General features: G+C 38.2%; 1 protein-coding gene across 13 annotated transcripts in view; it reads left to right on the top strand.

The window, feature by feature from the left end:
- eps15l1a (epidermal growth factor receptor pathway substrate 15-like 1a) overlaps nt 1-15,302 on the top strand; it is a 54,777-nt gene that overhangs the window by 5,770 nt on the left and 33,705 nt on the right. For 5 of the 13 annotated variants that reach the window (XM_025065986.1, XM_025065972.1, XM_025065967.1 and 2 more), the window contains 12 exons: nt 706-791; nt 1,918-1,990; nt 2,083-2,244; nt 2,361-2,558; nt 4,699-4,878; nt 5,993-6,098; nt 6,298-6,348; nt 7,121-7,257; nt 7,582-7,645; nt 8,109-8,257; nt 8,339-8,432; nt 11,293-11,501. In XM_025065986.1, coding sequence (XP_024921754.1) covers nt 706-791; nt 1,918-1,990; nt 2,083-2,244; nt 2,361-2,558; nt 4,699-4,878; nt 5,993-6,098; nt 6,298-6,348; nt 7,121-7,257; nt 7,582-7,645; nt 8,109-8,257; nt 8,339-8,432; nt 11,293-11,501 — 1,509 coding nt within the window. Of the gene's footprint in view, nt 1-705; nt 792-1,917; nt 1,991-2,082; nt 2,245-2,360; nt 2,559-4,698; nt 4,879-5,992; nt 6,099-6,297; nt 6,349-7,120; nt 7,258-7,581; nt 7,646-8,108; nt 8,258-8,338; nt 8,433-11,292; nt 11,511-14,972; nt 14,990-15,302 lie in introns of those variants that run through there. The other 8 variants (XM_025065991.1, XM_008338442.3, XM_025065994.1 and 5 more) reach the window with 6 other exon arrangements.

The following is a 15,302-nucleotide window of genomic DNA, read 5'->3' as shown; positions in this document are numbered from 1 at the left end:
GCAATGATGTTGAAGTTGTGGGTAGGTAAAAAGGACCTACAGCATATGAACCCGTAAATGGTTTCAGTTGCTGCCGGTCAGACTGCAAACATTTACAGAAGTAATTCTCTCCTGGTCCCACTAGTTCACTGCAGTGACAGTGTCTCAAGATGACAGGCAGACACTTGTACTATTCCAATTTTAGCACATCTGATTTGACCCACATCCTCCTCCTTTCATTATGTCCACCATTTAATCAGATTAAAGTGGGCTGAAACTAAAGTGGTTTCATTTTAACCAGATCTGATGAGTGTTATTTGTAGCTTTGCACTACTGTCAAATATGGAATAGAAGTTTGTAAAAATATTTGCAAATACACAACCATAAGTTAAAGGAATATCAGCACAGTATCAGAACTTTTTTTTTTTTTAATTTTGTTCAGACAACGATAACAACAGCAACAAAAAAAACACTACACAGTCCTCAATCTGTCCCTCCTGTGACAGCAGTGGTGACACCCCCTCACCTGTGTATATTGGTGGTTGGCCCAGCCCCCACAGTCATAATTCACCCTCTCTCTTCTTCTTGCCCACTGATTTTTTTTCCCCCCATCCTCTGACCTCTTGGACCTTGGCTGTGTTATTTTGACTAACTTTCTCCTAACTTCCCTTTGTTTTCGTCTCTTATCCATCTTACCCCTGTCCTCTTGTTCTCCCTCATCTACAGGACAGCTCCAGTTCAGTTGGTTCAGGGGAGTTCACAGGCATCAAAGAGTTGGATGATATCAGCCAGGAAATTACACAATTACAAAGGTACTGCCTTTTACTCTTGAGCATCGTTATAAAGTGGAAGTCGATTATGTCTGTTCTACATCAAATCAATTATTAAAACACATTCACAAAAACACATTCAATAGTGATGTCACACACAGACATATAAGGTACAGTCTGGAGTTGATTTCTGTTAAAAAGTGAGTTGTCAAACATTCTCTTGATTTATTTGTTTCCTCATCTTCACCCTGATTGTTTTCAATGCTGTACACATTCACTGTTCTTTATATTTGCTGCCATTCACTAATGCAAAGTTAATGTCACATTTACAACACTGGCATCGTTAACAACATTTTTATACATTTGGTAAAGGAATGTTGTACCACGTACTACATACAAAAGTACTTTGTCAGTAGGAGTGTAGGAAAATATCAATACATATAGATTGTGTTGAAGATATTTTTAACCGTATCTACAGAATTCTACATTCCACAGAATGGTATGGATTGTTTTACAGTCAAAAATTCTTGGTGTTGGTCCATTTCCTTTTTCTTTTATTTCTTTTCAAGTGATTCCAAATGTAGATCCCTCTGTTCCAATGTTAGTGACCTGATGTTAAGATAGAACAGCATTGTGTGTTTATTATGATGACAGTCTGACTACAATTAAATTGTTTAAAAAACCCAAGTATATCGTGGTACCTATTGTATCGCAATATATTGTTTTGGTGCCCCTGTATTGTGATACGTATCGTATCACCAGATTCTTGCCAATACACACGCCTATTTGTTAAATTGAGTTGATGAGCAAACTGTTTTGAACTGCAAAACATCCATCCATCCATCCATCCATCCATCCTTTTCTGTTGATGCATGTATTTTATCAGTTTTTTGTTTTCCTACTGCTTCACGCTGCGTCAGAACTCTTGCCTTTACCCAGTGGAACACTTTAAGGTAAAAACACAAGCTGTTGAATATCAGTGGATGGATATTCTGTCACATTTGCCGTGACTCACAAACAAACACTGAGCAACTTTATCTGGCCAATGCCACACTCTGCTTTCCTCCTGGGTTTTAATCATGTGTTTTGATGCACTTGTGCTGCGAAAGCTGTTCATAATCATGTGTGAAACTACTGATGTACAAATGTGTGTTTGGGTGTATCTCAGGGAGAAATACACTCTGGAGCAGGACATCAGGGAGGCAGAGGAGGCCATCAGATACAAGAGTGCAGAGGTGCAGGTGAGAGCTAATCTGTCAGCCAATCAGAACCTGGGTTTTATTTAAATGAAGCATAATCCAGTATCTAATAAATATTGGTTTAAATCCACCAGGAGATGCAGAATGATCTGGACAGAGAGACGGCCAGTCTGCAAGAACTGGAGGCTCAGAAACAAGATGCCCAGGAACGACTGGAGGAGATGGATCAGCAGAAACACAAGTTAGAAGACATGCTGAATGAAGTCCGGATGAAGTGCCAGGAAGAGTCTCAGATGGTGAGGGGAGGAGGGGAAGGAGAGAGACAGAAAATCCACAGTGTTTTCTTTTAGTAGCAGGTCAACAATCATGAGTTACCCATCTTCACATCTTCACTGGTTGATTTGGCCTCTAGATCTCGACACTCCAGTCCCAGATCCACTCTCAGGAGTCAGACTTGCAGACTCAGGAGGAGGAACTGAGCCGAGCAAAGGCCGACCTGGGTCGACTACAACAGGAGGAGAAACAGCTGGAGCAGAGTCTGGCTGCTGGCAAGGTCCAGCTGGAGACCATCATCAAGTCCTTGAAGGCCACACAGGATGAGATCAACCAGGTAAGTACACGACTGCTGTTTGTAGATGTGCTCTACTGAGGAGCAATCACCAGGGGGCGACATTACACCATTAAATCTAATACATTATATCATGATTTGTTCCCATTATAGTGTTTGGTAAAATTAATTAGGCCTTAAAATAACATCTGAAAACATTTTGATATAAAAAAATTTGCTTTTTCTTTGTCAATTTTTAGATGTTCAGACATGACTTAAATATATTATTTATGGCAATGGGTCGGGTTAGAGATATTAACTTAATAACTGAAGAATTTAGTAAAAAAAGTTTTTCATTAAATGAGTTTGGGCATGTACACGAGTGTCCCACGAGTGTTGTGTTTAATCACAAATATATTATTTTGTCATGTGGCTAATAAAATCATGACATCAAAATGATGTCAGTCCTACAATTTTGTCATGTGGCTAATAAAATCATGTTCAAAATGATGTCAGTCCTACAGACTGTGTCTATTGTTGCTTTGTCCTCATGGGTAGGACATTTCTGTATGCAGCTGCACATTAACACTCAAGTAGAACACATTTAGTTTGTTCTGCAGTATTGCACACTGTATTATTGTAAGTCACAGTAAGTTATTTATGTGCTACTTTTCAATGGGATTTTATTCTGAACATGATTCATTTTTCAGTCTTAGATATATAATTCCACTGCACTTGTAATTGTAAAATAATTTAGTCTCTATAATAATCTTGACTTATAATTATTAGACAATTACTTCTGCCAGATGTTGAGACCCAATGTCTCCTGAATGTCAGCTACATGACTGCAGCCTGTTGTCACACCTGCTGCAGATGCAGATGACATGAAGATTTTAGGAATCCCCTCAGTTGATGGTTTCCTCATGCTCTCCTGTAATAATATCCAATCTCTTGCTTTTGGGAACATTTTGATTTTCATGACATGGTTCTCCGAGACCTCGTTTTATTATTCATAAAATCCCCCCTCATAAAATCTGCCACCCAGGGATTTTCTAACACTTCAGGCAATTGAAGTGTACGTCATGCACCGAAAACATCAACAGCTTAAATCCATAACTGGGCTTGTATTACACGCCAAGAGGAAATGCCCCAACGTCCTGAAATCATAAAGGTGCTCAATAGGCCACAAAGGTGGCTTTAAAAAGTTACTATTTTCTGTTCTAATGGAGAACAGCTGCCGAGAAACCAGAACTGTACACTTGTAAAAGTACTCCTGCTGTCTGATACATTTTCATTGATCTTTTCTAATACCAGATTATACTTATGATGGTATATGGCTCTATGTAAATTAAAAAAAAGTGTTTTAGTGGTTCTGTTAATTTTCCTATTTTGTTTTTAAGAACATTAGTCCAACATGTTTCTGTTCAATTCCTGGTTTTATTTGGAAAAACCAATGGTTTTAGAGTCTGAACTTTTTTAAAATGTAATAAAAACTCATAGACAATGTAGATTACACCAGAAACAAACATGAATGAAGCAAACTGTTAAATGATAAAGGGGTGATATTTTGCAATATTCTGCAATATATTGAGGTGCTACTTTATTGTACACTTACGTCCTTATTCATTTTCAGTTTTTTACACAAACTCGAAAGTAAGGAGTTAATGTCTGGTATTAACATCCTTCCTCTAGTAAGTAATACTAAGTATTACTGGGAAAGCCCCTTCCCCATGATAGTATACAGTACCTTTGAGTTTATTCTACAGAATACTCTGGTTTGTCCTTGTTTAGTATGGTTGACACAACAATACCCAGAATACTCTGGTTTGTCCTTGTTTAGGATGGTTGACACAACAATACCAGGCATTTGCATAAAGCAGACATATTTGTCAACCACTATGATTAAAGGGTTATTAACTAAACTTGAAGAACATCCACCATAAGCTACATTTAAACAGATACATGTGCAATTACTTTCAATTATATCTGATTTAACAATGGACAGTCATGCAGTTGATTGAAATGAAAAATGTTTGCAGGTGAGCAATCATCCACCTGTGTCATACAGATGATATTTGACGTATAAATCACATGACTTATTGTGTAAACTGAGATGAAACGAAAAAAAGTAAAGTGTGTATACATGTATATAAATGTATACATTTGCTGATGCTGAACTCTGTGTATGTGTTGTGTGTCACAGGCTCGCAGCAAGTTGTCCCAGATTCAGGACAGCCAACAAGAAGTGTCCAAAAGCATCGAACAGTACAACAGCACCTTGAACGGAACCCACGGGGGCAGTATGACCAACCTGGCCGACATGAGTGAGGGCTTCAGCGACAGAGAGAACGGCGGGTTCTCAGCCATGATGAGAGGAACACAGGTGAGGAGCTGTGGTTCTCCTGTTTAGCTCTGTGAGCTGTACTGCAGTACAGTGGACTGAGGTTCTTACTCCTTACTCTGTTCTGTTCCTTCTTTATCCTCCTCTTGGCTCTTGACTTATTCTCTCCTCCTGACCACAAATTACCCACAGTTCTCTGCTCTGGGCCAAATCCTCAGTTGTCACCTCTGTCATTTAAAATGTCCTTTGCCAAAAGTCCTGCTCATTATTCCCTTTCCATGATTTCTACATTGTGGTCCCTCCAGATCAGAGTTGTTCCCCCTGCTCTGCTGTAATACCACAGCTCAGCTCACTCTCCTCATAATAACTTCATTACTTTGGCCAAAGTTCCTTTCACAGCTGGCCAGCAGCTCTCATTTAACACTTCTTTCAAAGTAAAATGTGCAATTAACATTATGTACCTTCTACGGCCAACATGTGGATGAGGGAAATAGGTGGTAATAAAGTCACAGAGACAGATAAGGGTGAACTAATAAAACACCATATGTCATTGAAGACGGTATGTTCGACTTCATTTTTCTGCTAGATGGCACTCTTGGTATTTAGTCATCGAGGCAACAAGATGATTGGAGGTAGTCATTGTTAAAAAAGTTCTTGATTCTCTACATCTGTTTATTAAAACCTCAACCATTAGAAAACAGGAAATGAACAGAGGTACTGTTTTTTTAATTTAAAATTTCTTGACTGAGCCTTGGAATCTATAGAGAAACTTTATTCTATTTAGTATTACTTTTGCGGGCAACCATGATGTGTACAGTCAGCACAATCCTGTAGTTTTCTTTGGTTACTATTGCACAGGTTTGACTGCTGATACGTGTTACATATATTATAAGAAATAACATAGTATGTGATCAGTGTACTTGTCCAGTTCAGACCAGCAATAAAATTCCCTTTGATACTGTGTTTTTATAAATAATGTATTCACCCATTATTTTAGTTGTGTTTATACTGTAAAAGAATCTGTTTTTAACGTCTGTCTCTCGAAGCAGCAGCAGAACTGAAAAGTCCCGAGCTGAGAGACTTGGTGAAGTAAAAGAACAGTTAGGACTAGCCTAAAACATCAGTCTGATTTTCCTGTTTTTCCTCACTGACACAGGAGGATCCATTCAAAGTGAAGCCATCAGTGTTTAACAGCCAGCCGCAGGAGCTTCCCACTGACCCATTCCACTCTGAAGACCCCTTCAAAACTGACCCGTTCAAAGGTTAGCACTCCTCCTAATCCCCCCTTATATTTTTCCTTTACTTGGTATGGCTCCCATCTCCCCCTGTATTAACTGAGCTGAGTTTTTCTTTTAGAAGCAGCTTTTGTTGCTTATATCTTGAGTAGCTCTCACTGTTATCTTTGTTTTCATTTCTTCCCGTTTGTCATTGTCCTCTGTCTGCTCTATTCCCGGCCCATAGGCGACCCTTTCCAAAATGACCCTTTTGCAAAGCAGCCACCAGCATCATCAGGTATTGTTGTGTGGGAAAGAATCTCCAATACAATAATTCACTAACACTTGATTATTTGTTGTTTAGTTTGGCAGCAAACATTTACACCATCAGAAACTAAAAAACACATTTATAAAATGCAGATTTCCCTGTCTGGTTTTTGGCTTTTTTGTGTAGAGGTTGTATATGTTGCAATACTTTCTTCTAATGTTCAATTACACTGATATAAATTTAACTTTCATTAGTTAATCAATTCTTATTGTAAAATGAAAAAAACCCAAAAACAAACAAACTTTGAATCTATTCAGAAACACAATGTTGATGGTCATCTTTGCACTGTCCTTTTCTTGTGGTGGCAGTCCTGCTTCTTGTGTATGTGATGAGTAAAACATTTGGTTGAACTGCGGCTTGTGTAACACTTCCCTCTTATTGTGGGGTTTCACTTCTCTGCTTACTAGATGGAGATTGATGATAGAAGTTGTCTTGTTTTGCATAGTGGTGAACCTCACACCCACATTCAGAGTATTCAATTTTCAATGTACATCAAATCCTTCCAGCCACTCAACAAAACACATCCATGCACTTGTTGCTTGTTTCTTCTTCTTCTTTCACCCCTTTTTATCTTCTCACACTGCAAATCCCCAGAAATGCATCAAGTATTTTCAAGTATCATCAAGTATGCATTTTAAAATATATTAGGATTCACACTGATCTAACTGTAGGGCAATTTAAAATGTTAGCAAATATATTATGAATATAATGAGTTGATGTTGTTGATGACTTTTTCTTGCAGATCCTTTTGGAGGAGATCCCTTCAAAGAAACTGATCCATTCAAATCTTCATCTGAAGATTTCTTTAAGAAGACCCCAAAGAAGGATCCCTTCTCTTCACCAGACCCCTTTAATAAAAGTGCCACATTACCCAACAAGGTGTGTAAGGCACTGTATTGTTGAGTAGATACCAGGAACCCGGACCAAAGGTTTATTTATTCTGTCCTGTGAAATCTGCTCCTGTTAAGATTAGATTAGATTAGCTATAATTTTATTAATTCCTCGGGAATTAGCTGTTGGAATTTGAGGAAATGCACATGCTTTTGGCTCCAAGTGTGAATTGTCTTTTAGACACAAAGGTGTCGTAAAAATATGATACATTTTTATTCTCTGCAAACTATGCTGCAATCAAAAAAAAAAAAGAATAATTTTAAACAAATGAAATTTTAAACTGTAGTGACATGACTCTGTTTTTGTCTGCAGCAGGGAAGTCACTTCACCAGCAGTGATCCTTTCTTGTCGAGTAACATCAAACCCAGAGGAACAGGTGTGATTTAAAGTGTTATAATTTCTTAAAGCAGCTTTATGGGGCAACCAACGACTTATTTACAACGCTTTACACTGTGTAAAATCTGTGTATTCGGTCTGTGGTGTTCAGTGTCGTATTATAATGAATAAATAACATTATAAATATAAAACAGTCATTCATCTGGATGGGCTTCCAGACTGTGTCTGTTGTAATGTGTAGATGATAAAAATATTGAATCTTAGTTTTACTGTTTAATTTGTGCCATTATACATTATTTTCTTCACACACCTTAATAAATAAGTAAAATGACACAAATCCAACCTTTGGACTTCCTCAGTTCTGCCAGGATTCTATATTCAGAACATTTGTTTCTGTGAGAACCTGCCTGAAAACATGCTTTTAATGTAGATCTGATCATATGATTTTTTTTAATTATTATTATTTTTAAGTGAGCTGTTAAAAAGACTGCTGTCCTTCTCAGATATCTTTGGTACATTGGACCCATTCGGCAGCAACTCCTTCAGCAGCAGCAGCAACAGCTCTGGTGGGTTTGCAGACTTCAGCCACATGTCAAAACCCAGAGACCCCTTTGAAGGTCGGGCCAGTTGGTTGCCAGACTACCAACAAAAGGTACCATAGAAATCGACCGTTTCTTTTCTCACAACTGAAATACATACATACTAAAATACACTTGTCAATTTCTTTTATCAGTTGGTGTTTGCAGATGATCCATTCAGCAGAAAGAATGATACACCAGCTCTGCCACCCAAGAAAAATGTTCCCCCCAGACCCAAACCACCTAGTGGTGAGTCGTTCCATACAAGTCCATTTATCTCAACCCTAAATGTGTCCTGGGGGAATACAACCAGTAACCACAAAATGTTTTTGGTAAAGGTATCTGAAAGCTGAATAATCTGCCTTTTGTGTAATTTCTGTGGTCAAAGCTTCTGTGAGAGTCATTTTATGTTCTGCCTAAAGTTAGCACAGAGAGGAAGTGGAACTTTGGCTTTGAGTGTTACAAAACCAAGGTTTACTGTTGATTGAGTTTGTTCTTTAAACTGCATTACTTAACTACAATATGAACATGTAAAAATAACCTGCATTATCATTATTAGAAAACAGGTGATGATTCTACAGGTGGATACTGTGGAATGACAAATAATTCACTTTACTGAATAATTTATTTCAAGTCAGATAAATAAGATCAGAAACAACTTGGTGATTAATCAATGGCAAATATATTTATTGGTTGTGGGGTCATTAATACAGGCCCGCTCTCAGCACAACACTGATGTTGTGAGCAAATCCACATTAGTCACAAGTAATGACTAGTAGGTCATTAGAACAACTGTGGTGTGTTTTGGGTGCAATTACCCAGAAACCTTTTTTTCCAGCCAAAATTTGTAGTCTCTCCAGCAGCTCTTTAATGTTGTCGTACATTTTTATAAAGTGTTTGGACTCTTCATCAAACTTGTCTCAGGTTTTCACAGCTCAGTAACCAATCAAACTTGAAACACACTTTTTCTGTCACCAAACCTCTATTCTCAAGTTTCTGCGAAAGAACACATGAAGGTGACGTTCAGAGAGCGATGCTCTGTGGTTTGCTTGACTTGTTGTTTACAGACACACCCAAACTAGCTTCCTCTCTCGTCCCCTCTGATCGTGTGTGTGTGCATGCATTAATGTTGTGTGTAATGCTGTGGAGTATTTTAGAGAAGCTTATGCTACAGAGCCTCCAACAAACATGTATTTTCTGTAAGATGCACATTTGCCAGTTGTTGCATTTAAAATTAGATACCACTGTCTGAATGCTTTATTTGAAAACAGGGTGGAGATGATAGTTGTGGTTTACCGTGTTAAAGTGTGCATATATATGTGCACGTGTGGTTTTCATGTAGAGAGAAAAACTGATTGCTAGGCCAGCAGCTTTAAACTCAGTGTGAAGTGTGGAGCCATCGGCTCAGTTACCAGGGTTAAAGAAGTTAATGTATATGATGTATGACTAAAGTTGGACTGGTCCTGTGGTTTGACACCTTTACACGAGTGGGATGATCACTTAATGTTCCCACGGTCATCTGCCCGCCTCATCCTTAAACTCCCTGTAAACTCCCTGAAATAACTACCTACCTGGATAAGTGTGGTGTTATAGTTGGATCTCCAAATAACTGAGCAATTTTAAATATATATTTTTTATGTTAATTTCTTCAATAGAATACCTCCATGATCAGCACTGTTACCGAATAGGTTTGAATGCTGTTCAAAATTAACAGTCCTTATAAGGGGTGTGTATTGGCAAGAACCTGACGATGCGATGTATTGTGATATACTGCGATACTATAGGCACAGCGCTATAATGACTTTTTTAACAGTGGAACTGTAGTCAAACTGTCATCACAGTAAAGACACAATGTTGTTCCATCTTCACATCAGGTCACTAACATTGGAACAGAGGGATCTACATTTGGAATCACTAAAGAAGAAAGAAATGGAAAAAAATATGAACCAACACCAGGAATATTTGAATGGTCATTTTGGTGTATTGATATTTTCTTACAACCCTAGTCTGTATTTAAAGTTAACCTCTGATATGGATTTTTTCAAAAAATAGCAAAATTATTACAACATGTTTGTTTTTCTTGTGTCTTTTATCAATGGCCTGCCTGCTCAATCTTATAAAATCTTTCTGCAGGACTTGTTTGTTATGAGTGTTTGTGATTTCAGTGGTGTGTTTGTGCAGTTGGTAAGTAGGTGAACCAACAGTTGGTACTGTGGGCAGAACCCAAACCAAGTGATTTACCAGGAAACTCCTTCCTTGAACCTGTTCTGTGGCTTTGTAGAGTATCGCTTTTGGTTTGGGTATTTTGCTTTTGCAGTAAACATTTTTTTTTCTCTCCCTACACCAGCTCTTTGTGAAACTTTAAATAAAAGCCTGAGAATGGATTCTTTTGCAGCATGCTGACCTGAAACTCGTGCAGCTCTTAAGCCCTTGTTTGGTAACTTTGAGGTGATCGCAGAAGGAAACCAGGGAATGTGGGCAATATGTGAGAATCAACAGGTCTTAGATACCCGTACGGTTTCCTTCAGATCTGAATTTGTTACCGAGGTTTAACTTTAGTGTCAATGAGGTGAGAATTACTCATGGGAACTGCACTGATGACTCACAAGATTTGTGAATATCTTCTAACACGTTCTTATTCTGTTCACATCCTCCGCAAGAGCTGTGGGAAAATTGACCTAGGATGTTCCTTTTGTTGTTTTAAATTTCCTGTCAGCGAAAAAGTAACTTGCAGTTTTTGCTTTCTAAAGGTCACCAGGGTCACAGGGACACATTAGAAGAGACTCAGTGAAAACTGCCCTCAAGGCACTCAAAGTCACAATAAAGTAGGGGTGTATATTTGCAAGAAGTGGGTGAAAAGATATGTATCACAATACAGGGGCAACGGTACGATTATATATATGGCAAAGTCTTGGTGTAAATTGTCCTTCTGTTGTTGATCATGTTGACACGTTCACATCATTGGCCTCAAAACTGCACAAAGAAAAACATTTTAAGTCAGTGCAGTTTTCCTACTGTGACCAGATTCATCACTAACTTGTTTTAGCGAACAGTGGAATGAAAGTTTTTTCCTCTATGGTTAATATGTTTTTTGTTTTTATCTCCTAAGGCAAAACAACACCTGTGCACATGTCCGGCTCAGCTGACTCCTCCAAACCATGCGACCCTTTCCAGCCATTTGGTGGTGAAGCCATCGACCCGTTTCAAAGTAAAAAGGGCTTGGCAGACCCCTTCAGTGGCAAAGACCCTTTCGCTCCCTCATTGACATCAAGTAACGACCCCACAGACTCTACAGATGGTTTTGCAGACTTCAGTTCTGTAAGTTGAGATGGGTGATACTGTGGGTCAGAGTGGATGTACAGTTTCATGACAGTATATTTATGGTTCAGCCCAAGTTAGAAAACACATGGCAGACTAGGCAGGTTTCCCAACACCAATTGTCAGAATGCAGTCTTCAACCAGTATGGAGCCTCTTGGTACCAGCTACCAAAAGTTCATTCACTCTTCTGATGTAGTTACTCTAAAATCCCTGAACTTATTTTTGCCATGTTTTAATATGTTTACAAAAAATCATCCATCCTAAGGTCTGATGGAAACCTCTGCTCAAAGTTTTAGGTTTAAAATAAATATATGGGTAGGTCAACTATAAATTGCTGACACAGCACTCTACTTGCCAGCCCACTCTGTTTTTAGTTGTGTTTTACTAATTGCAGCCACTGTATTCATGTGGGCCTCTCATGGATCTACTTCAGTAACACAGTCAGGCATGGGTTTGACTGCGAAAACTGTCCTCTGTCTGTAAAAAGACAAATCCTGTAGGGCCCATGTATAAATCCATTTGGGTCCCTAACACTATTGGAGCTACTAATGCACATTGCTCTTTCATTTCTTAATTAACACTAAAATCTCAATCACCATTTTTTAATGAGTTCAGATCAGCTGTCTTTCTGTCCTAGCTCACAGTTGGGATGTTCACGTAGGGGACCGCTGTTTAGTTGGACCAGTTCAGCCAGATAGTTTTGTGTCTTTTCCAAGTACTTTTTAAGTACAATACTTGGGCTAAAACATATTGTATTAGAAAAAACAAAATGATGAAGAATTATTTGCTCCATGCAGTGAATATTTTCGTCAATAATTTTTACCTTGCTTTGTGAGGGAGATGCTGCTGTATCTTAACCGTGTAAGGTTGAAGACTTTAAAGTGCAGTACTGTGGATTGTACACTGCTAGGCTATATAGAGTGTTGGGTTGTATATTGGCAAGAATCTGGTGATACAATACGTATCACGATACAGGGGCAACAATACGATATACTGCGTTGCTATAGGCACGATGATATATTAAGAGATTTTTTAAACAATTTGATTAATGAAAAACTCTTAGCATAGTAAACACACAATGCTGTTACATGAGAATGTCAGGTTACGCAGGGATTGAACATTTATTGTTGGTCAGATGGCAGCAGTGGTTTGGGCAACAATAAAGACCAGCACTGTAATAGTACAGTTTTTACATCCCTGCGTTGAGAACAGTTCAGTGTTAAAGCTGTGTAGGTGGCAGAACTGCAGCATGACTGTTATCATCGGCAGGAAGTGGTGCCCGCCCTTTTGTGGTCAGTGCGTTAGTGTTGACAGGAAGATAAGTGTGAGTTTTGACAGAAGTCACAAATGATTTTTTTTCCCCCTAACATCAGCAGTACAACGAGCTGTGGATGAAGAGAATCACAGGTTGATGGATGTAAACCCTCTTTATAATCCAGGACTCTACAGATCATCCCCCTCTATCTGTGCATTGAGGGTGACTCATTTAGTGGTGGTTCAGAAAAGTGACCGCAGCTGCTGCTCATTTAACAAAAACCCACAGTATCACTTCTCAGTGCTCAGCTTCTGAGTCTGTCTGTGTGTGTTTGCATGTGCATGCTCTTTGTGTTGGTACTAGGGATGTCCTGATCACCATCTGGTAATATTTAGTTTAAAATATAATGTAAATACTGTGAGCTTAGAATCAGACACCTGCAGGATTTCATTGATTTAAATCCTCATGGTGCATAAACTGCACTCAATTGTTAGGTTCAATGGCCTTTAGTACATACTGTACATAACATAGGTCTCATAAAATACATGTTTTCTCTCGCTCTATACACACACCTGACCTCTGCAACAATGATGGAGTTCAAACCAGTATTATACAATTATGTTAGTGCCATGGCTGTTTTCTAATGTGTATTTATTACTCTAGCACAATTCTTTATTACAATAAATTAAAATACAAATAGATATATTGCAAGTAAAATATTTATCTTCACTGAAACCAGAAAAGTCAGAACATCCATAGTTCATCAGTTTTCTGTTACTCACCTAAGACCACTTACTTATCGGTTATTCATCACTCTGCACCATCCTAACACATTCACATTCCCTCAAAAGAACTGACTGTATTTTGTAGAAAAATATCACTAAGTCATTCTCAGCTCTGATAAGCCATGAACTGGTGTTAAAAAAAACCTCATTTTCTCACATTTCCCACAGCATTTAGAAAATAATATTTTCACATATTTTATGTCATACAATATTATTTATGTTGTCCCATCTGTTCTATCAAAGCTGCTGAATGTGAAGGTGTTTTCATCAGATCAGCACTTTCTGCTGTTTTCACAGCAAACACTGCAGCAGATGTCCGGTCAGCTGCAGCAGAGAGAGGCAGAAATGGCTGACATTTTTACTTCATGATGGTTTCAGCTTCTTCTTTTTAACACGATGGTGTGCTGATTGGCCTCATTGCCCGTTAACCATTTATCAAGATGTGGTGCATGAGCCAATATCCTGCTGATGCTATGCTGGCCATCTTTATGATTTTAAACACATGGTCATCAGCTCAACACTTCAAAATGACTGAATTTTTCAATCCAATTAATCTCAGGGTGGCTGTGAATTAATCACTTTTAATCAAGATTAATTAAAATGGTTATTTAATAGACCCTCACAATCCATTGGACAGTTGTCAATCAACTAGACCCTCACAATCCATTGGACAGTTGTGTCAATCAACTTGTCAATCGTACACTTACTGACTGTCCTGATCTCAGTTGGGCTGCTCTGAAACAAGCCGGGTCTGAAGTTGAAGCCTCCACAAACACATGGGAGTTTAGATATTTTTTAGACCAGTGGGCTTCAGTGAATTAAGTGATTAACAAGTGTGTTTGACAGCCCAATTAAAACATGAAAGAATTCTTCCCCAACAAACTCCTAATGACAGCATCACATCTGTTATTCCTCTTGTTTCAAATCTGTTATCTTTCCTACTGTTACTTCTAGGGCTGTCACTTTCTTCTTTTTCACAATTTATGAATTGGGTTTTAAATGTCCCCATCGTGGAATGAATAAGGAACTAATTTAAAAAATATATATAATGTATAATCATTTGTCTCCAAAAAACATATGAAACATAAATGAAAGTGACAGCTTTAACTCTTAATCTGTGTCCTTTGTCTTTTCTGGAGCTTCGCTGATACTTCAGTTTCACACGTCCACGACTTGTTGCTCTGATTGGCCAAAAACATAAATTTCAATGTCAGTACATTAACTGTTTTATTAGCCTCCAAAAAATCACTAACTACACTAACTACACTGCATTTTACAAACACAAATCAAAGAACTGAGCAGTAGTTGAAGACAGAGGCTGAGACGGCGAAACTGTGGACTGTGTGCAGTGATATCCTGTGATGTAGACTAGATATTTGGTTATTGTGTTTTTTTTATAACATCTGTTCTGTAATCCACCTCTCTGACAGGACCTGAAAAAGTCAAGGTAAGAAAACCACACGATTAAAATAATGAGTCAGCATTTACAAAACTGATCTCAGTGATTTTCAACATATTTTAGAAAAAAAAATTTTCTTACACAACTATTGGAAACCAATATGTCACAATGTCAGGTGTATGGTTAGAGTGCTTTGACTTACAGACTTGTTTCTGCTCAATATCTCTAACGGTGAAGCCAGTATTTGACTGGAATCATGATGAATAAAATCCGGTGCAGAAGTCCTGCTCGGTTTTCACTTTTTTTTATTGACCTTTCATTTGAATTTGACAAAAATTAACCTTTAGGTTGAGGCATCCAA

The sequence above is a fragment of the Cynoglossus semilaevis genome, chromosome 2 (genome assembly GCF_000523025.1).
Source record: "Cynoglossus semilaevis isolate Cse_v1.0 chromosome 2, Cse_v1.0, whole genome shotgun sequence".
NCBI lineage: Eukaryota > Metazoa > Chordata > Actinopteri > Pleuronectiformes > Cynoglossidae > Cynoglossus > Cynoglossus semilaevis.
The sequence above is the reverse complement of the archived record's forward strand: the minus strand, read 5'-3'. Positions and strand labels throughout refer to the sequence as shown.